Source organism: Lycorma delicatula, chromosome 1 (assembly GCF_047948215.1).
Source record: "Lycorma delicatula isolate Av1 chromosome 1, ASM4794821v1, whole genome shotgun sequence".
In the NCBI taxonomy this organism is placed as follows: domain Eukaryota; kingdom Metazoa; phylum Arthropoda; class Insecta; order Hemiptera; family Fulgoridae; genus Lycorma; species Lycorma delicatula.
In genome coordinates, this window is record NC_134455.1 from 33,700,435 (window position 1) to 33,723,177 (window position 22,743).

Below are 22,743 nucleotides of genomic sequence, written 5' to 3' on the forward strand. Positions count from 1 at the left end.
TACCATTCATTTCAAAGCTTTGTGTTCTGATGTGGTAATTTATAAATCATATTTCAGTCTTATTTATTCAAAGCCTGTGATGTGGAATTCACAAATTAAGACATCCTGCTCATTTTTCATCACCTACATTTTTAGCTTCTTTTAAATATTGAACCCAGCTCTATTAAATGTTTGATCTGTGCAACTGTTACTGTACTGCATGGATATTGTACTGCATTTTCAAAAATATTGGAAAAAGCTACTTTTCTGAGAGAGTTTGAAACTATAAATTTTAGAATGTAATAATGTTTTGATTATTTATAATCTATTTATTTTGTTTCCATGATGAATTTAGTTCTTTTGTGTATGTCTAACATGTGTTGTTATTTTTTTTTTTACATTTAGAGCAATAAAATGTAAGTTAATTTATTATTTTTTTTAATTCTATATGTTGGTGATTTGGAAACTTCATAAAAAAAAATTGTTGATTAAAAATTAATCTTTTTAACAGGTATAGTGACCTAAGATAGTTATGTAAGTAATAATTTAAAGAGTCATAAATCCTACTCATAAATCTTAATGTGTAATTAATATTTATTTTAAGAGGAAGCAAGGCATTACCCCCGAAAGCACTATAGCCATGATGCATGTGTATTAATGAAAACCTAAATTTCCTGGTTTGTCCAGTTCTATAATTTTCCTGATTACCAGATTTTTAGAAGGGAATTCAGAGTCTTCACTCCCCAAAAGAAAGCCTGAAGATTGAGACTTCTTTTCTAGGGCCTCATATTCAAGGATGATGCATTAAGCTGTCTCAGAAAACTGATGATGCAATCTATAAGATATTACTCTATGTAAACCCACAGTAGATAAATGCTTCCTAATGGTTCATGTTTAGCAATGTACCTTTCTCAAAATACACTATTTAATATGATGAAGGCAGGAAAGGGGCTTTTTATGTTTATAGTGTCTTTTCCAGATTTTGTCTTTGATATGATATGTACACCACTTGTTGATTCAGTTAAAAATTGCAGTTGAGTCGCATACCAGCAACAGGCTTTGGGTCTACAAATGATGGAGAAGAAGCTTTTTTTCTTAAGCCTATCAGCTTTATCATAATTATCTATGTCTTGGGACATGACAGGTAGTGTAATTCAACCTTATTGTGAGCAATGGCATAAGTAAGATCTGTTAGCACTCCCTTATCATGTCAGAATTATACCAATATAAGCTCAAAGCTTCAAATACTGCTTGGCTACCAGTGTAGACAAAAATTAGTTTTCCTCAACAATCCAGAAAAACCTCCAGAACTATATGCTGCTAAAAGCGATACAGGGCATATTGGTCTGGAGATTTCATGTTTAAAAGATTTTTTGTGCTTTTGTTTCACAATTTGTTGCTAAATTTTCCTCCACCAATACCAAACAAGATCTCTGGTTTCAACACAGACTTAGAAGAGGACTAAGTCAGAGGAATCCCCATTTTTAACCTAATAGCTTTTACAAAGTGATAAGTGACCATCCAGGTTTCCGGTCACCATTTTCTGTCGACATAATTTTATCCAAAGAGATGTGTTTCCCATTCACAATGATTCCGAGATATTTGACTACACTTAGAAAGCTCCAAATTGGTTCATCTAATTTAGCTGTACCTCTTAGGTTGTAAAATTAATATGAGAGAAGTCCATAAGTATGCTTCTTTGAACCAATAATATATTCAGAGAATTTTTATCATTTATTAAACAATACAGAGGGATTTCTTCTGAATAAGTACAGCAAAGTCATTAACATAATTCTAATGTAAAACCTGTTTTGTTAAAAGTCATCCAGCAATTCCCCAATAAGGCATCACAACAGATGGTAAAATATCTTCTTGAGGCCCCCGTTATTGCAGATATCTTCACCATTTCACTAAATACCTCTGTTTTCACTTTGGAAAATAAATTTGATCCATTAACATAAGGCAGGGTTCTACCTTCTTCTCTGACTTCAAAATTGAGATACTCTGATTTCAAAATGTATAGCCGTATAATCAGAGCTGGAATGCTCTTGTCTACTCTTGTTTCTGGTGGATATATAATAGGTCCTGCAAGCCAAATGACTTATAGAAGGAGCATATAGTGATGCCTCTTTACTTAAATCTCCATGGTCAGTATAGCTGTAAGTATCATGAAACAGACTCGTGTAAAGGCTAGTGTTCTTACCTATGCTTGATTAATATACAGCTCCTAATATTATAGGCTGATTTTATAAATAAGGTTTACACATCTAGAAAAGCTGATGGCTATGTTATACCTGTTTCTTATCCAGGTTCTTGGACCAGGGTTAAGTAATATGACCACTTTCTATTATTAAGTTTTTTTCTTTTGTATATTCCATACAATTGTTCAGCCAATTCTCAATTACCCATAAGTGTAATCTGCAGTTCCTCTAGTATATTGATTTATAAAGAAATATATGATTGATGATAAAGAACAGTGTAAAATAATTATTTTTAAAATGCATTTATATGAAAGAAATTTTTTATTGTATGAAGTTTTTCACTTTTTTAGATTCAGCATATATATAGCTTATTCTAGATGTGAAATTACGGTGATGAAGAATGAAATAAAATGTTAATATATTTCTTTCAGTATTTTAGTTTATTATTATTATTTTAAACAAAAATGCTATTGTAATTTGTTGACCAAACATTTCAGTGTTAACAGAAAAAAATAAGGTTTTACAGAAGTTACTTATATATTATTATTGCCCCCCCCCCCCCCAATTAATAATTGATTTCAAGTGTAACCTGTGTTGTAATGTGGTTTATCCTTGGCCCTTTAGCGCAGATAATTGAGAGTTGGCTGTAATAGTTTTAACATTAAACATTTTTTTTTTTCAACCAGTATGTCTCCGACAACAGCCCCTGGTAGTCTTCCATTGATTGGTCTCAGTGATATGAATGATAGTCCTTCCATGTTTGGCGCCTCCAGTAATTCCAGTTTAGTTGATTTCACACAGAGTCCCAGGTTGGGATCTCCCATCCGTGTGGATGTAGATGAAGTGAGTTATCTTTTGTTTTATTGTTAAATTAATTCTTCTGTCAAAAATAAACTGATTTACCTTTTTAATTTAAAAAAAGTGAAAATTATGAGATGGTATCTTTTAAGTATTCTAAGCAGTAAATCCTACAGTATATTGCATTATGTTTTAAGGAACTGATTTGAGGTAAATATACAATTTGTTTCTTTTGCACAATAATGAGTCACATTTTGTGGTAAGTAAGGTGTAACTTACATTTTAATAGATTTACAGTTCATTTCCTTGTCAATAACGGATTGTCTATTTTACACTTAAAAGTTCTTTTTATTTAATTTTTTTTTTAAATTAGTAGTTTAGCAGTTTGTTTGTGTATAAAAAAGTTAAATTGATTGCTAGATATATGCATGAATGACAGTGTTAATCCCATATGCTGTACTGAATAAATAAATGGATGTTAAATCCAAAACTGTAATGTGACAATCTTGGCGATATAATTATGTTAAGGGCCACTTATTTTCAGACATAGAGCGAACTCCAGATAAATTATATATATATATATATATATTATTAACCAAATTTGTTTTTATGACTTAACAGCAGACCTCTGATTAAAAATGTTATAATTTATGAAAAGAAAACCTGAAAATGATAATTTACTGTTTATTTTGAGGTAGACAGTTAGTTCAGCAGTTATTTACTGTTTTTAAAATTTTAAAATCAAAATATTTTCTGGCTGAAGTAATAAAAAGCAGTTTAATTTTTTATTATTAGTTATGAGTAGTAAAATAATAAGACTAATAAGTTGAGTAAAACGATTCGTTAGATGAAAAAATGAAGACATGAAAAAACAAGAAATTCTTAGATCTTCATCTAAAATCCTTACATTAACTAGAGTGACTGTCAAAAATTACTTGGAATATAAAAAGAAACTGCAGTAGCACTGAGGGACCACAGAAGCTACACTTAACCTATTTTTAATTTTGATATACTGTTTTACTCTAATATTACATATTATCTACTAATTAATAACTTTTACAGTTCATTGAAAAAAGTATTGTGCTCATTGACAGAAATAATGATGATTTCTCTTCAGTTATAATAAACTGATTTTGAAATTTAATTCACAGAAGTAATAGGTCTAGATTCACCTGATAACCATATCTTGTATTTAGCACTTTGTATTACCCTAAGATAGGAAACGGTTTCTGAATAAGCCTACAGACTGCTACAGCCCTCCCCTGCTGATATGTCAGCTATCCTATGTTCCCATAATATCCATTCACAGGGAAAAAGGGATCAAGGGTAATAAAAGGAACGTGATGGAAGGAGGAGATGATTTATTTCTAGAGATAAAATCTGTAAGCCTGTTGGATGTTGGAGTAGTCTACTATCATGCCAAAATCAAAATTTGACCTTTAACATTTGGAAAACTTTCAGTCACATTATTTTTCTTAGTTAACATTTAATTCTTCTACTGTACAATAATTTGAATGGAAATATGCAAAAATTGAAGTCAGCAAATTGATTGGATTGTAATTTTTCAGTAGGTCAGCCCAATTCCTTGGTTAATTTCCTTCCTTATAATTATTCTTTCCTTCTACTACTGTTCAAGAACCTATACTCGCAAATTTAGTTTTAGTTTTGTCATTGTTTTAAATTTATAATTGGACAAATACGTATATGAATTCAGTCTTATAGTGGTATGGTATTATAGTTTTTCAAACATTTTGCTTCTTACTGATATATATGTCTAAATAAAAGTAAGAAGTTCATATCCTGAGAAATCATCCTATTTCCTTCCCCTTGATGATTCTTTAACAAATATTTTTGAAGGATTGTTGATGCAGTTTGTTACTGATTGATAACAGTTTTGTTTTTTCATTGCTTTAAAAATTGTTTCATTTTCTTTACTTTTTTAGACTGTTATATATGGAGTTTTTATGTTTATTTAAAGTCAGTCTTATTTTATTTATTGTAACTGTAATTGTTTGTATTTAATATTTCTTATTATAGGACTTTTGGTTAAAAAATATTCATCTTGCTTGATAACAGAAAGATATTTTTAAAATCTTTTTTTAAAAATACAGATTTGCCTCTTAAATCAAATCAATAATTATACTAAAATAACTATTGACTATATTTTCAAAAATTAAATGCATCATCATTAAACAATCAGTTACTACTAACCTTTGTTTAATCACTGAACGTAACTGCTTGGCCGGCACCTTAAAAACATAAATATTTTAAGCTCGCAAATGTTTGTAGTTTGTAGACAACCTATTACAGTGGTCAACAACGATTTTGTTATGTGATCATTATTTGCTGAATCTTATATATTTTTGGGTGCTGATTCTGAATATAAATGATACATTTTCCTATCAGCCTTAGAATTTTTATAATTGCCCTTCGAGTTATCCAGTAGGTACATGTTCATGAGCAATGCAAGTACAATATATTATTTATTTTATTTACTGCAGAAGTTGCTAGATAAACTATAAATTATTTAAGTTTATAAATAGGCAGGAAAAATAAGTATATTTATTATTTATACAATATCTTTATTATTTATTTAATAAGTATCTTTATTTGTATAAATATTAAAGATACTTAGGAATTAAAACAATTACAAATGATACACGTATGATTCATGCCATATTTTTTTCCTAAATGTAATTATGTGACCAGTCACAATTTTGTTTTGGTGACTCAGTGTTGGATGTAATACTGTAACAGTAAACATATACCATGCTAGCCAAGACAAATCTCAAGTATGTCAGTCAAGTGTAAACTCTTGTGCGCGTAACATTTAGTGGTGCAGTTATTTTTCCTATCAATTTGTGATTTTATTTTTTCCTGTCAAGTCATTGCATATAGTACATTAATGTGTGAATAAAGTTTTGCAATAGGCATATGTGAGTTTTGTTGTAAATGTTTTAATGAAAATGTCATGCAGTTGCATTAACTATTCAGACAATTTTGGCTACACTTGTGATGAGTTAACATTAAAGTCTCAGAGAAGAAATATATAACCACTGTTTAAAAAAAAAAAATGAACAGTATTTTGGATGTAAAGGTGATCAGGACAGGTCCTGGATTCTCCTCATACTTGCTGCAGTTCTTGTGTAACACTGTTGTCTGGTTGGTTGGATGGATCTATTTTTTTGTAAATAAAATACCAGGGATAACAGCTAAGATTAGACATATTGTTAAATATCCTGATATTTGTTCTGCTATGAGACCAGACCAGTGCCTCACAGTCCACAGTTTCCAATTCCAGTATCACAGAAAACTTGGGATTTAGATGAAGATGAAGTTGCTGGTGTTGAAGGTTATGGAGATTTATCAATGATGAATAAAGGAGTGACCTAACATTTTAAAAAATCTCACGTCATGACTGAAAGGATGGAATATTTTACAACAGTATATTAAAGTAAGCGCCTTTCTGTGTCAGGTTGCAGTGTGAATTTGAATGTTTCTTCTTCCAGTATAAGGATTTAGTTTACATATAATGATGTGGAATCTTTATTACAGGGTGGGCAAGGGAGTCCATTTACATTATAATAGATCCAGCTTAATTGAACTCTACTGCTGCCAGTACTCACCACTGATATCGCTTACTGCTACTCGAAAAGGTGCAGAGGATAAGCTGTGGTGGGGATTGTCCGGTGTGTTGATTTGTGATGGGGTGATGTTAGTCATAGTCTAGTGTGGAACGATGGCGTATACGAGTCTGTTCACTGTCTAAAAGCATTTATTAGCTTGCGTGTGGGTCTACAAATGTCTACACACTGGTAAAACATTGGAGAACATTATGAATGACTTCTTTGTGCATTTTGGGAAATCGTCACCTTCATGGCAAACATTACTGACATGGAAGAAAAGGTTTTTGCAACAGGAAGTGTTGTTTATGCGCCACTCAGTAAGAGGCTGAGCGCTGGAGCATGAAGCCATCGAATTAACGATCACCAATAAAATCAATGCGCAAATGTTCTGCAGAGTTAGGCATTCCAAGATCAAGAATGCGAGAGGACTTGAAAGTTAAATGTTTTTGTCCAGTCACAGTTAATGAGTGACATGTTTACGCATGTCAATTATTGCTTGAACACTTTCTAAGAACAAATGATAAATAGAACATCATGTTCTCAGATAATGTGCAATTTATTAAAGCTCTTGTAACTGAAATGTGTTTTTCTGGGCGAAAGACAATCCTCTTCTTTTTTTTGGGGGAAATCGAACACCATCCATGTTATGTTATGAATTGGGCTGGGATGACAGCTGAACATCTCCTTGGTCGTTAATTTTTTTGATGGCGCAGTCAATCAGCACAGTTATTTGAGAATGATCTACGAGAGGTTGCTTACAGAATTAGCGGCAAAAGGGATCACTGACATCATTACATTCAGCAAGACAGTGCTCCAGCACATTTTGCTTTAAATGTCCACAAACTCCTCAATGAAATTTTTCCGAATTGCTGGATCGAGCATGGGTTAGAAGAGTTACCGGTTTCATTGCCTTGGCCACAAGAAGCCGTGACCTCTCCACACTTACGGTGCACTCTGGGGTTTTTGTAAAAGAAGAGATCTTTAAATGAAGATTCATTAATAATAAGCAGCTCCAAGATATTGTTCGGTCAGCATTTGAAATGGTATTATGCTTTGAACATAGTGAAACCTGCACAGATGTTGTAGAACAATAGAAGGTAAGCTGCACCTATCCTAATAATTTCACAACTAGCGTAAAGGGACTTCCTGCTCACTCTGTAGAAGCTTTGGAACTTAGGTACTATTCTGATGGCGTCTTTATAGACTACTCAAAGCATAGTTTGAAACTAGCCCTTTTTCGTCATGCTGGAAATAATATCCCATCAATCCTTTAGCTCATGCAGCTCTCATGAAGGGGTATTTGATTATATAAAACTTGTGTCTGGTTTGATTCAGTATGAGAAACATTTGTGGAAAATTTGTGGAGACTTGAAAGTAATATCACTCTTGCTTGGTTTATTACTTCTTTTTAACTTCCAAGACCACCATTAGGCATTACTTCAGAGGATGAGATGAATGACAGTTTTTATAGCGTGTGAAAATGCCATGCCTGATTGGGATGGTTTACTGCTTGGGTTTACTAAATTTTGTTGCTTCTTGTATAATTGGGATACCAGAGATAGGAAGAATCATTATGTTAAAAAAGAGTAGCCAAAAAGACAAACTTTGACTATAGGAGAGAAGAATGTTGAGAGTCCAACACAAGTAAAATCTGGAAACATTTACTTTTTGCCACTATACATTAAGCTAGGTTTAATGAAAAATTTTGTTAAAGCAATAGATCTTGATGGTACTTGATTATACTTTTTAAAAAACAAGCTCCCTAATATAATTTATGCTAAGATAGAGGCAGATATATTTGTTAGACTGCAAAGAAGTTAACTTATGAATGATATTGAATTTGAAGTCTGAATGAGGTTTTGGTGTGGAAATCTTTTAAAAAAGTTGTTAAAAACTTCCTTGGAAAACATAATGCAGATATCTATAAAAATCTTGTAATTAAGCTTCTTAAAAACTAAAAAGCTTATATAGTGACATTACTTGGATATAATATGTTGCTAAAGATCCACTTCCTTAGATTCTGATCTGGATTTTTTCCTTAACTATAATGGAGCTATGAGTAACAGACATGGAAATCGCTTTCACCAGGAAATAAACACCATGGAAACCATATTACCAGGGAAAATGGAACCCAAGAATCCTGGCTGACTATTGCTAGAATCTCAAGACTGATGTACCTACAGCAAACTACATCAGAAAATCCAAAAGAGGCAAATTTTAGGCATATGTAAATTGCAGTATGATATAGTTATACTCTGTTACAATGGGTTTCTCTTACAACAAGAAATGTTAATTACAAAAAACTATACCTGCTAGAACCGTTTGAAATCAACATAAAAAATACTAAAGGATGCAGTTATTAATGTTCTTGTAACAAATAAAAAATTAAATTTTATTGTCCAGCATTCAAAATTAATGCAGGTCATCCGATCTGCAAAGCAATAAATTAAGAAAACAAACTAGAAAAAACTTTCTTGAGCATTTTTAAGAAGTTAAATCAGTTATGGCATAAGCCATCTTTATTATGAAAAATCACAAAATAACATTTGCTCTAGTTTTTGGTCTTGCTTATGTTGACTGGATTTGTAAATCCACTTAAGAGATAATTTAATTAAATAGATAATTTGTAAATCAATAGATAATTTAATTTTATTGTAAAAACATAAAAATAAATAACGGTTTATAATTTTAATTATTATAATATGTTTATTTCTAATAAAATAGGATGAAAGTGGTGCTGTTGGTTTGCTCTCCGATTCTTCAAGTAATTCGTCCAGTGATGACAGCAACTCATCTGATAGTGATAGCGATTCTAATCCAAGCAATAATGATACTATAAAACCTAGTATTGCAAATGGTATGTATGTAACTTAATTCACTAATCCATTATAACATACATCTGTGTGTGTGTTTTCATAACTTGAAACCTTTAAGTCCCTTTAAGCTTATGGACAGATAACTGAAGTATTTATCTCTTTTCAGTTTTCCATAACTGAATAAAATGTATTTCATGTTTTATTCTTTAAAATTGTGTTAACTCTACTTTAAGTCAACAAAATTTTTACTTTGTTGTATGAAGTAAAGGAAGTATTTTGATGGCAAAAAAATTTGGTTTTCAGATTTCAATAGAAATATCCAGTTTGACCATCTCTGAATGCATTTTGACTAGTTTCGATGTGATGTCTGTACGTACTTATATATCTCGCATAACTCAAAAATAATTAGCTGTAGGATGTTGAAATTTTGGATTTAGGACTACTGTAACATCTAGTTGTGCACCTCTTGTTTTGATTGCAATCGACTGGACCAAAATTGTCCAAAAAAGCCCAAAATCCAAAAAATCTGGATTTTGGACTTTCTCTTAAATACAGAAATACAGTAATCATTGAAAGATTTTCAACGATATATCATAAGTGGTACTTATTTTCAATAGTTCTAGAGTTATAGCCAAATAAAATTTTAATTAATGAAATATTTGGATCTTACAATGGAAAGGCACATCGGTTTGAATCAGACTCCTTTTTTAAACTTAATTAGTATTTAAGTTAATAATTATTAGTCTCCGATTGTAAAAAAAAAATTACAATAAAAAATAATTCAATAATTATAAAAAAAAAAAAATTAAAAATATCAGAAGTTATTAATAAAATGAAATTTTACATACTTTTCATTTTAAAAAATGTGTGTGTGTAATAATAGGCGTACAAGGAAATCATGTGGTGTTCACATCAGATTTTTAATTTTGTAATGTGAATTGATGAGTTTCAACTAAAGTGATGCAACATATAAAGCTTGTAAACTTATGAATTTACAATGTAGCTAAATTAAGTAAAGAATTTCTTAAAGCAATTTCTTAGAAGTAAACATTATAAAAGATATTTTTCATTGCTCTTCTTTTTTTAAATGCTTTGGTTTGTTATTATAGCTTTTGGTTTTTTATTCTTTGCTTTGTTGTCTTTCCTTGGGAGCATCAAATTAAATTAACATTTTAATCTCAGTTTTACTCTATACATCCAGTTGAAGTTTTCATATTCTGTGAAAACTATCAGTTTGTCTAAACAGTGAAATTGAATGTATAAAATTCATTATATGTTGTTATACCTTCACTTGAAATGAAATAATGCTTTACAACAATTTGGTATGAAAGAGTTAAAATATTTCAGAATATCTTCTTTAACCTTGATCTGAAAAGGAAATTAAGAGAACTTTTCAACTGTTAGTTGGTCATTCACTTATTCTTCTTCTATACAAAATCTTTTAACATGCCTTACCTTTGTATTGTATGTTATACTGTTTTAAAAAGACTTGCCTTTTAACTTTTATGGCTGCATATGTTATTAAATTCAGTACATGTGTAGTATCGTTGTCAATATGGCATGTCTTCTAGAGGTTTCGTCCTGCATAGAAATGCATTCAGTACTCCAATTTTTGTGGGCAAAAAATGACAATTGTTATGAAATTCATTGCCAAATTGTTGAGATATACAGTGAGAATGCAATGTCACACCTGATGATCACAAATTCACACCAAACATTCAGAAATGGAAGAACAAATGTGAGTGACGAATTGCGTGCTGGGCATCCTTCAATTGCAAACACAAGGGTAATGCAGAACACATGACTGAAATGATCTTGACTAACCAGCTCATTAAAATTAGAGAGTATAAGTGAACTTAATATCAGTTATGGTAGTGTGCTGGTGATTATTCACGATCAGCTTGATTAGCGTAAGGCGTGTACACGATGGGTGCCACATCTGTTGACCAACAACCACAAACATCAACGTTTTGCATCTTCTCTTTCTTTTCTTCAATGTTATTCCAGGACTAGTTCACAGTTTTTGAAACAATCATCACAGGGAATGAGAGCTGGGTGCATCATTACACTCCTGAGACTAAACAAGCATCACTTGAATAGAGACATAAAAATTTGCCGCAGCCAAAAAAAGTGAAAACATCCCTGCATTTTGAAAATGTTCAATTTTTCAATGTCATTTTCGATTCTGAGGGAGTTGTTTACAGTGAATTTATGCCCCGAGGAGCAACAATCAATGCTGAATCTTACTGAGACTTAAAAAAAAAATTGGGTAAAGCCATTAAAGATCGAAAATCTATAATAATCTATAAAGATCGAAATTACTATAATTGCATTAATAGTAATAATAAGTTCCAGCTTATCAGTTGTTAAAATTTTCTACAAAGCCTGACCTTCATGAAATCCATGCATGTACCTTAGAAGTGGGACTTCATCCCACTTCTGCTAAAGTTATACACAATATTTTTTTTTTATTTTAGAATATAAAAACAATTAAAAATAATAATAAAATAAATATTTTATAACAATGACATCTTAAATTTTACTTTTTTTCTAATATTGGAAAGGTGAAATCTTGAGATACTGAGGGTGACCTTGCTGTACAGCTTCACCCCCTTGATCTTTTAAGTTGAAAATTTAATAGCATCAATGCCCCCCCACCATATTCAGAAGTAATCTGATCAAGTTTGGTCTAGTAGTTCTTGATATACAAGGTGTACGACACTGAACACACACACACACGTACATGTGAACACCAGGAAATTTCCATCCGGTTTGTTGAGTTCCTTAGGTGTCAAAACATCAAGATCCCGTGAAAACTGCATATGCCCAAATTAGGCCAATTACAATACTTTCACTTTTGTTGGTATAGTGCTAGTTGGGAAAGTGAAATATTAAAATTACATATTTAACAACATTGTTTGCATAGAATCTCTTGTAACCAAAAAGTATAACAAAATCTTACACACATCAGATAAAAATCTTATATAAATAAAATGTTAAATTTGTAAAATATTATAATTGCAAGGTATTGTTTTACATTGTGTCTTTAAATTTTGTTAAAATCTCTTTAAGAAGGTTTCCTTCCAAGATTGCTGATAAAGCTGGAAAATAGTGAAATTAATAATTATAAATTTAAAAAAAATAAAACATCTGATTTACCAGGTTGCAGAGTTGAAGAATCTGCTAATACAGACGCTTCTTAGAGCAGAACATTAGAATCTATCAGTAAAATGATTAGATTGAATGAGAATTTTTTATTCGGTATTGAATAGGAAAGAATTTTATAATTTTTCTACTCGCTAGTTAATTGTCTAAAAAATATTCTATTAAACAAATTTGTTATTTAATTCTTCATGTTTTTTATTTTGAAAATTCATCTTTTCTTCCTTGTTTTGGTAAAAGTCAAGTTTTTTGAATGTGCATTTATTATCATTTGTCTTTGGATACTAATTTTACTTATAGTTTGTGTGTCCCATTAATTTCAGTTTAGTTCCATTTTATTTCTGGAGCAGAAATCAGTGTGAAATGTTTTGATTCTGTAACCTGAAATTCTACTATTTCTTTATTTTTACAAATACAGTATCCTGAAACTATTTATCCTTGAGACACTGTATTTTGATTGATTAAATTTGCATCATTTTGTGAATTTATGACAAATGTTTACATTTGAATTTTTTTATTTCTTTAATAATCAAATGACAGTTTAAAATGTTAAATAATTTCTTCATTATGAGAAAACGTTTGTTTCCTTAGAACTTAATGATTTTGATTGTTAATAAGTTATAATTGTGCATGTTGGTAGTTGCCATTTATAGTTACTGTTCATTACGCAATGTAATTCCATTCAAAAGATGTTAGGTTAATGTTTTGAAAATTGTATTAAATATTCTCACTGATTATTAGTATTACTTTACTGACTATTTTTTTAAAGTGCATTGCACAAATTATAAGTCAATTTTTTATTGGTTTTTGTTTTATAGGTCAACTTAATGGTACACTTTCTCCAGCACTTTCACATGATAATTTTCTAAATGAGGATCTTCATCTCTCAGAGTCTTCAGGCTTAGATAGCGACTGATTCTCATCTGCCTTCTTCAGGTAGTAATATTGTACTTATAATATGAACATACGAGGTCTGTAAATAAATTAATGAGACCGGTTCAGAAAAACTTTCCGTTTACAATCCAATTATATGTGGACTCTTATCACATTCGAAATACTTCCCTTGGGAAACCATGCAATGCTTCAACCGGTTTTCCCACTCTTCACAGCAGTGTTGGAACTCAGAAACCGGAATATCCTTTAGATGGTCGGTTACATTTTTTGAATGTTTTCTACTGTTCCAAAAAAGGTGTCCTTTGAGGTGTTTTTTAAAGTCAAGAACAGGAAAAATCACAGCGACTCAAGTCAGGTGAATAAGGTGGTTGAAGAACTACAGGAATATTTTTCTTTGCCAAAAACTCATTAATTGAGAGTGCATTATGACAAGCTGCATTGTCATGATGCTGCATCCAGTTGTCTTTGATGGCTGGTCTCGCACAGCAACTTTTTTCTGCAATCTTTCAAGATTTCTCAGTAAATATATTGATTTACAGTTGGTCCTGTAGACAAAAATTCCTTATGTACAATGCCATTACTATCAAAGAAACAAATTAATATGGTTTTGATTTCGGATTTGCTCATTTTTGTTTTTTTGGGATGTGGTGAGTTTGAATTGTGCCACTCCTTGCTCTGGCGTTTTGTTTCTGGGTAATACTCAAATATCCAAGATTCATCACCAGTAATGACATTTTTTAGAAAATCAGGATCAGTTTCAATTTGCCCTAGAAGATCACAGCACACTTCCACCCTGTTGTTTATCTATTCAACAGTGAGGATTTTTGGGACCAATTTTGCATAAACTTTTTTCATGTCCAGTTCATTTGTCAAAATTTGATGGACTGTGGTATGGTTCAAATTCAGTTGTTCTCTTCACTTTTTGACTTAACGGTCTTCCAGAGCATGGATCATCCGCAACTGATTCCCTGCCGGCAGAAAATGCTTTAAACTACCTAAAACCTTGGGCTCGTGACAGAGTGTCATCTCCATACAACCTTTTCAATTTTGAAAAAGTTTCAGTAGCATTCTCATAGAGTTTAACACAAAACTTGATTGCACATAATTAGTATCACTCATTTTTGTAACGCACAACAAAAACACGTTTCAAAAAAGTTTGTTTACGTCTCACGTGGCAACAATAGACTAAAAATATTATAATAATAATAAATCAGCTGTTCATATAACCATATGTTTAATATGGTTATATGAAACTAGTTAGTTATATGAAACTAGTTTCATTACTTTATTTACAGACCTCGTATATATTCACTTTATAGCTTATTAAGATTGTACAATATTGTTAAAAATGTGTCAAAACTATTACAACAGTTTGTATTCAGCAACATAGTAGTGTAGATCATATAAGACATTTTTTAACATTTATGTGATGCGACAATTGGGTAAATTTCTCACTTGGATGAGATAATCAGTCTTTAAACCTTTCAGTAGCAAGTTTTAAATGGAATAATAGCTCTGTTGAAGTAAGTTTTTGTAGTAAAATAAAAGCTTTTCATTAGGTTTAATTTTGTATCTGCTAATGTCGGTTGTTAGGTGAAGTTTTTTATTCACATTAATGTAAATTTATTCATTTTTAAAATAATTTATTTATAAAAAAAGGTTACCAGTTTTAGAATTATATAGGTAAATAAAGATATAGGTATATTATATAGGTAACTAAATAAAGACACAGTTAAATACCATCTAACCTATTGAATTACTAATAATGTAATCAAAAGATTTGATTAATCATACATATAGTAATTCATATACACATATTTATTGTATGTATAAAAAAAAAAACAATTTCAAGAAAATTACATAGTCATAATACAGATTATAAATTTCAGACGGAATTTTCATTAATTTGCTTTTTGTGTATTAATGTTTTAAAAGAAGGTGCTGCACAAAGACCTATTTTGTATTTGCATCTAGACTTAATTTTTCTCTCAATTGTATATTGTAAAAATATTATTTACCAGTACCTTCACAAATAAAACACAATTATTAATCCAAAAATAACATAAACATTAAATTTAGAGAGACAAATCACACTAGTAAATAAATTACATGTAAAGATTAATGGAATATGGATTGGTCTCATGGAATCAAAGCATATAGTTTGAGTCATTTTGTCATTTTTCATAAAAACCTCTTTTGCAGAAAGTATTAATAATAAAGATTATTAATAATAAAGATGAACATATTCAGAAATGTTTCTGAAAGTGTTCATAATGCTCTCTCGTCAATTTATTGTCACCAAGTGTAGATGTTAATGACAGAGCAAAGATACTTGAGCATTTTTTTTGCTAGTATAATATACTTGGTCGTAGAGGTATGATCAGCTATTATATATTAGGCTATCACTACTGATGACTTTCTTCAGCATTTTTACCTTCCTGATGGTAAACTTTTTCCTTGAACGCTGTGTTTATTTTTAAAGTTAATTCATTTCATTAATTATGAAATTGTACCGAATGAGATTTTGAATAAATCTTAATTCTGATAATGAATTTACATATTGCAATCAAATTCTTTTACAATTGTAAGTAATGTCCTTTATATTTTAGTTCTGGCTATTCTCAAAATCTTAATTCTTTATTTTATTATAGCATATGATTTACTAGATCAACAAATGCTATGCGTGTAGATTTGTTATCTTTGTCCCATATTTCAGAAGTTATTTAAAAACTAAATTTACTTCCCATGTATCCTTTCTTCTGAAACCAAAAGAAACAAATTGAACAGAAAAACAAATTCTGTAAACAGTTATATAAACAATAAAAATAAGTATAATAGTAATATATAAAAGAGATAATATGTAAAGGAACATTGCAAAAGATTTTAATTTATCTTAATAAAATAATATAAATAAATTTTTGATGAATTAATTAAAAATGTATGAAATAAAAATCTCCGGTCTAATAGCTTTAGTTATATTTTTTTAAATAATTAAAATGAAAGACTTTGTGTCTAGTGAACTTAAAACTTTTGTTTTAATAAAAACTTTTATAAAAAATAAATGGTTGAATTGAGTTAGATTTGAAATAATGAAAAAAGAAAACGGTTGCGGGTTAACATGTACTATTTTTACATTGATCAATTATAATATGAGGGCCATTCAGAAAGTAACCTCTGTTTGGTTATAAATAAAATACAGTTTTTGGTAAATACATTTTATTATATACATCTTTCTTCTTCTTTTCAACATAATTACTATTTAAACTTAGGCACTCATTGTACCTTGTCACTAACTTAAAAATTCCGGCTGCAAAAAAATCTCCTGCCTGTTCCTTATTTACAGAACTTAGTAGCTTAACTTTTCTGTCACTACCTCAAACAAAACAGCCCTGGAAATTTGCAGGAATTTAGTGGAAAGCTCTGAGATGATCAATTTTCATGCCCTTTGGCATCAATCTTTTGAAGCAGTTCATGTTTGACTACAGATGGCAGGCCACTCCTTTCTTTGTTATGCACATTTCTTCATCCGGTTTTGAATGAACAAACCCAATCGCATACAACTCCTTCACTCATAATCTTTGGTCTGTATAGCACATAGTTCCCAGTGAATATCTGCCACTTGTTATTGTTTTGCCATGAGGAATCTTATAATAGCTCACACTTCACACTTGGCAGGGATTTCTGTTGCAGCACACATTTTAACAAGCCACAGAAATGCAACGAACAATTGCACAACCTTGGTACTGCCATGGCTGGATGCCGACTGGACTCCTGTGCATGTCTGTACAAAATAGTAGTGCTACTCCCACTCCTTCCCACGTAGTGAGCAGATGGAGGTTACTTTCTGAACTGCCCTCGTAGTTTGTGCCCAATCTGGTTTGCAAAATAATACCCTTATGAATATTTTTTATGATACAATGACACATTCATGTTTTTTGCCGGTGTAAACATTGTAAGTCTCGTCTCATTATCACTTGTACTAAATATGAGGTTTGTTTAGTATTAACTTATCATTCAACATTCTGTTAGCATAAGCTACTCCACACAAAAACTTCATTGTACTAAGGAATATTATAGCCCAGCAGTTCATAAAACGTCTTCCCTCATCACCAATAATACATAATCTAAGTAAAATTTCATAAATTAACTTTGTTAGTAAAGGAATGTTATATGTTTTGTCTGAGTAAGCCTGCCTGCTTTCCATCTAATCTCTTGATGAGTTGCAATACTCCCAAGTAATATATGAGTTTTGACTTTACGATTGAAATTCATATTCCTTCTTTCTAATATATTTTCACTTTATACAGTCCAGCAAAGCTTTTTTTTTTAATTTAACTACTATTTATTCTATCCCACTATTTATTTTTATTTAATCGGATAAATAGAGAAATGGAGGAGACCAAGGATATTACATCATAGTCACAATTTATTCATTTTAAAATTTAGAGAACTTGGATTTTCACTTTCTCCATTCTGCTATATATTAGATTCTACGTTCGCATTTCCTTACATAGAAGAGGAGAAATTCATAAAACCTTTATGCACTCCTGGAAGTAGGATTTATCGGCAGAGTAGACCTACTGCAACTATTTAGACATCTCTCTCCCATTCAGTAACATCAGACATAACCAGTATTTGTGGCTAGAAGCTGTTCATCATTTCTTTCTGTCAGAGCCCTTTGACAGTCTGTCCTCAATTTTTTTTTCAGCCTATTAAAAATACAAACTTTCAAATCTGAGTTATTACTTATTTTATTAACCCGGTATTGTGGTGCATATTCATATTTGTCAAAAAAAAAATTATTGAAATCATGTCCTTTTTGATAATTAAAAACTTTAATTCCTTAAAGTTTAATGTTTACTTAATGTGAACCGAACATGAAGAATATTTTGTATAGCAATCTTAAAAACCTCATATTTAAGTATAAAAAAAAGTCTAGATGGCAGAAATTTATTGAGACATAGAAGCAGATCTCTAGAGAAAAGGTTAGTTAACCTGAGGTAATTCATTTCAAAATCCAATTGAGTTAAATGTGCAGCCTGACAAGTAACGTAACCGCAAATAGCATACAGGCCCTAACTTAAATCTATTAATTTAATTGGACAAGAAATGTTTAATATTTCTGACAGTAAAAAAAAATGGTTTTGTTATTTATAGTGAAGAAGTTTTCTTATTTATAATTTTACAGATTTGTTTAGTCAAGTTTGAAGATCTGGAAAAATTTGAATTAAAATTATGGATACTGATAATGCTCAAAGCTTTTAAAAGTCTCCTGATTAGTCAGTTTTAAGAGGTTAATTACCGTTACAAAAACTACTTCTTTCGCTGATTTTACGTTTGGAAGAAACACTGGGATGTAGGGAACAGCCATTATGTAATTTTAAGTGTTCATAATCTTACTGAATGAGATATGCTATACAAAAACTGAGTGAACAGAACAGATAAAACTGTAAGGTGAACAACTACAGGTTTATTTTATTTTAAAATGAAGAAGCTCATTGTACAGATTTATAATTTATGTATAATATGATTGTATACTTATACATTTATTTGTGTTTCAGATTATTGGATGCCTTATCGGTTTGTAATGACAAATCTATTTTAATGGTTGGGATCAAAATCATAAAGTTGCAGCGTTACTTGCATAAGATAAAACTAATTTTGGTAATTTGTAATTATTGTTTTAACTTCTTCATGATTATAAAATGTAAATAAATGTATGTGTATCTGTGTAAAATTGACGAGTTTATTAAATAAACCAAGGCACAACTGAGTATTTTAATTCTATGAATTTTTTAATGCATCTCCATTATTTTTAATTTTGTAATATGTAGTATATTCAATGTCGCTTACTAGCATGTTTTTCTTCTGGCCACTTTGTACATCGGTCTGCTGGTTTTTTTATTATGTATGTACATGGGATTGTTACATCAAACTGAATACATTATTCTCTATATATGTAGAAAAGCTGCGTGCAGTTGTTTGTTTTCATTAATATGTTTACTTCTTAAATGATTTTTTTAGTTGTTTAGATTGAAAGCTATAGAATCATTTGTCATCCTAACAGCAGTAAGCAAGTTGCAAATAATCTACCATCATAAAGTAAAAAAAAGATAAATTTATAATTAGAATGAGAATTCTATTTTCAACTTTATTCCAAATCTAAAAAGCTTTGTGATGGTGAAGATTATAGTGGAGTTACTTTACAGTTTGACTCATTCATGAGGACAACTTTAGAAGTCTTTACATGAATAGACACTGTAGACAATGAACAGATAAATATAAGAGAGAAATGGAGCTTTAGGTGTAAATTTAAAAGTTTGTAGAAATCGTGGAAAACAAAGTGTATATTCAAATAACTGGATAATGCAAAAAGTATAAAAGTGCAAAAGATAATGAAAGTTGAAAATTCAAAATTTTTAAGATAAAATTAATAGAAAGTGCTAAGCAGCAAAAGAAAATTGGTTGATAAATTTACATTAAAAAAAAAAAATATATAGAATTGTAGGAAGTAATAAATAAAGGATAAAAGTTACCTACTGAAGTGGTAGAGAAAAAAAAAATGATTTCAGTGAAAACTAAACTACTATGTGAATTTCAGAGTGGTACAACTCTGAAATATTTAAACATGAATAAAACTGATAAACTGACAATTAAGCTTTCTTGGAGAATTAGGACTATACTCGTATTTAAAAGCTGGAATTAAGGAATATTAAGGCTTAATATTCCTTAACATTAAGGCATATTAAGGAATTTTTCTGAGCACTAAATATTTATTATCAGGAAGGGAACTCTCAACCAGAATTTCAAAAATTTTCTTTATTTTAAATTTAATTAAAAATTTCTTTTTTTATTGTCTTACGTTCTGAATTCTTTTACTAAAATTTATTCACAGATTGTAAATCACAGAAAACTATCCCTGCAAAATTGGAGAAGGAACCGTAGTATTAAATTTCAAAGGAAGATTATATAAAATTTAAAAACGAAAGCTGGCAAAGTATTACATGACTTTCCCTGCTACAAGGTCAAGTCATACAGTACCATGCACAGCTGTTAGTTATTACATTATTATCTTTATATGTAATAATTAATATAATAATATTTATTTTTATATTATTACTATATAATATAATGTTATTTATATATATATAATAACATTACATTATAATTTTAATACAATAATAATAATAATAGTATAATTGAACATATTTCAATTTTATGAGGTGGGAGTTGATTTTTTGAGAATATTTTTTATTATTTATACACACATTGTAGGTAACAAAGTTTCTCTTAAGAAAATAAAATTGGGTTTTTGTGATATGCCTTTAAAGAAATTTGAAAAAAGTATGATCAATGCCCCATATGTAGAAATGTGAGAGCCAAATTTGAAGAAAATCAATTTGGCCATTCCCAAGATATAAGCTAAAAGCAGTACAATACACATTCGTACTCACACATACATATTTTTTTTTGGTCTAGATGAACTAATTGTACCCTAAAGTGTAAAGATTTGCAAAAACCCAACCCCATTTTTGACACTATACTTTACCTTTTTTTTTTTTAAAGATTGCATAGGATCATTTTAATCAGTCCATTATCCAAATCTCTTTAAAGGGCTGTTCATATCATACGGTTCTCCAAGAACTTTTTCATACGTTCTAATCTCCTTGCCCTTGAAAATCATCATGTTGGATCTGAAGCAAGTGTCTTTGTCCTTGATTTTTCATTTAATTTTATCCTGTCTATGGTGTCTTCTAATGTAAGGCCAATTTCCTTCAAATCCTCTCTTTATTTCTCTGATCCATCTGCAACCTATCTTAGTGTTTTTTGAGTCGAGATTGTACTGTACCAGCTATTTCAGAAATCTCGAATCTTGCATCCTCATGTGTCCTAAGAATCCTACTCTCCTCTTATGCATGGTATCAATGATGGGTTTTAACTCTTTGTACATGACTTGTTTGGCACAATCCATCACTACCCTTCTTTCTGGTACTATTTTTAGATGCAGGTTCATTCAATTTTCTGGAGTCAGTCTTTGATTGTTCGGAGGTGGAAGAGTGTTTCTGCTGCATGCATGGCTTCCAATTTTATAACTATTTTGTGTTTATTGATAGACAATTTTTTACTGTAGGTTAATGTTTGTGCATTAGCTAATTTGTTCTTGTTTGGATTGAGGTTTTTTTCATTAAGGTTGGGGTTTGTTATTTGTCAGAGGTATTATGTGAGAATTCGCCTCTGAATTTCACTTTTTTTTTGTGTTGGAGGAGGGAAAATCTGCTGCCTAGCAGCCTGTACCGCTGGGTGTGTGGTTTCCCACATAAGGCAGGGACCTACTAAAAACCCTCCCTCTCCCACGGCATGGTGGCAGAACCACCTAGTGAGGAACACATCATCACTACGCATGCCTATGGTTACTCTGGGTGTAGTCCTGCAAGGGCTTCCGATGTTCCCCCTGGAGCACCTAGCGGCGATGATCCTGGTGGACCCTCACTGCCCGCCCCCAAGGGCTAGCCTTTCACACCCACTGCACACTACCCTATTCTCTTCCTTCATCTTGTAATTTCATGGAGATAACTCTTTTGAAACATCTCAAGCACCTGTCCCAACCTACGCCTGAGTTGATCATAGAACAAAGATCTTCCCTAATATATTTGTAAGGACAGCGGGTCTGAATTTCCCCTCTTCCTTCAGGCAACACCAGACATGCAAACTTCAAACTTCCAGGGATTTTCTCATATTGAACCGCCCAATTAAAAGAGTAAATACAACAGTGGGGACGTCTCTGCTAAAACCTTAAGTACTTCCACTGAAGCACTGCCTGGGCTGGAACTTTTCCCTGGTCTAAGCCTTGAGATCGCATGTTTAACCTTCTTGGATGTAAATGGAGGTATCTCTCTGCGCTGCCAAGGAAAAGCTCATGCAGAACATCCCCCAGTTGATCTCCAGGTAGCCTGGGCAGCAATCTCCCAAATTTGCCTCTCACGATCTTGTAGGTATCGCCAAACGGGTTCTCATCCAATTCATTGTAGAGCTCAGCCCATTTTGCTTTCTTTAGTTCTTTCCTAGCCAGTTTTAACCTTCAAGTTGCATCTTCAATCCCTGGTGAGGCCTCATGTCTTTGTTTCCGAGTCAAACACAGACGGAGCCTGATACACTTCTTCCGGAATTCTTTGATCTGTGGAGATCACCAATAGACAGTTCACGCCTCTTATCCTTGTCTTGTCTTCTCAGGACCCCTGTACAGGTGTCGAGAATGACCTTGAGCAC

The 22,743-nt window shown here is 31.1% G+C and overlaps 1 protein-coding gene across 1 annotated transcript in view; it reads left to right on the plus strand.

Annotated features, from left to right (window-relative positions):
* Eaf (ELL-associated factor) overlaps window positions 1–19,258 on the plus strand; it is a 64,199-nt gene extending 44,941 nt beyond the window's left edge. Inside the window, exons 4-7 of the mRNA XM_075353843.1 lie at window positions 2,867–3,023; window positions 9,329–9,461; window positions 13,401–13,518; window positions 19,038–19,258. Coding sequence (XP_075209958.1) covers window positions 2,867–3,023; window positions 9,329–9,461; window positions 13,401–13,498 — 388 coding nt within the window. The 3' untranslated portion in view covers window positions 13,499–13,518; window positions 19,038–19,258. The remainder of the gene's footprint in view (window positions 1–2,866; window positions 3,024–9,328; window positions 9,462–13,400; window positions 13,519–19,037) is intronic.
* The last annotated feature ends 3,485 nt before the right edge of the window (window positions 19,259–22,743 follow it).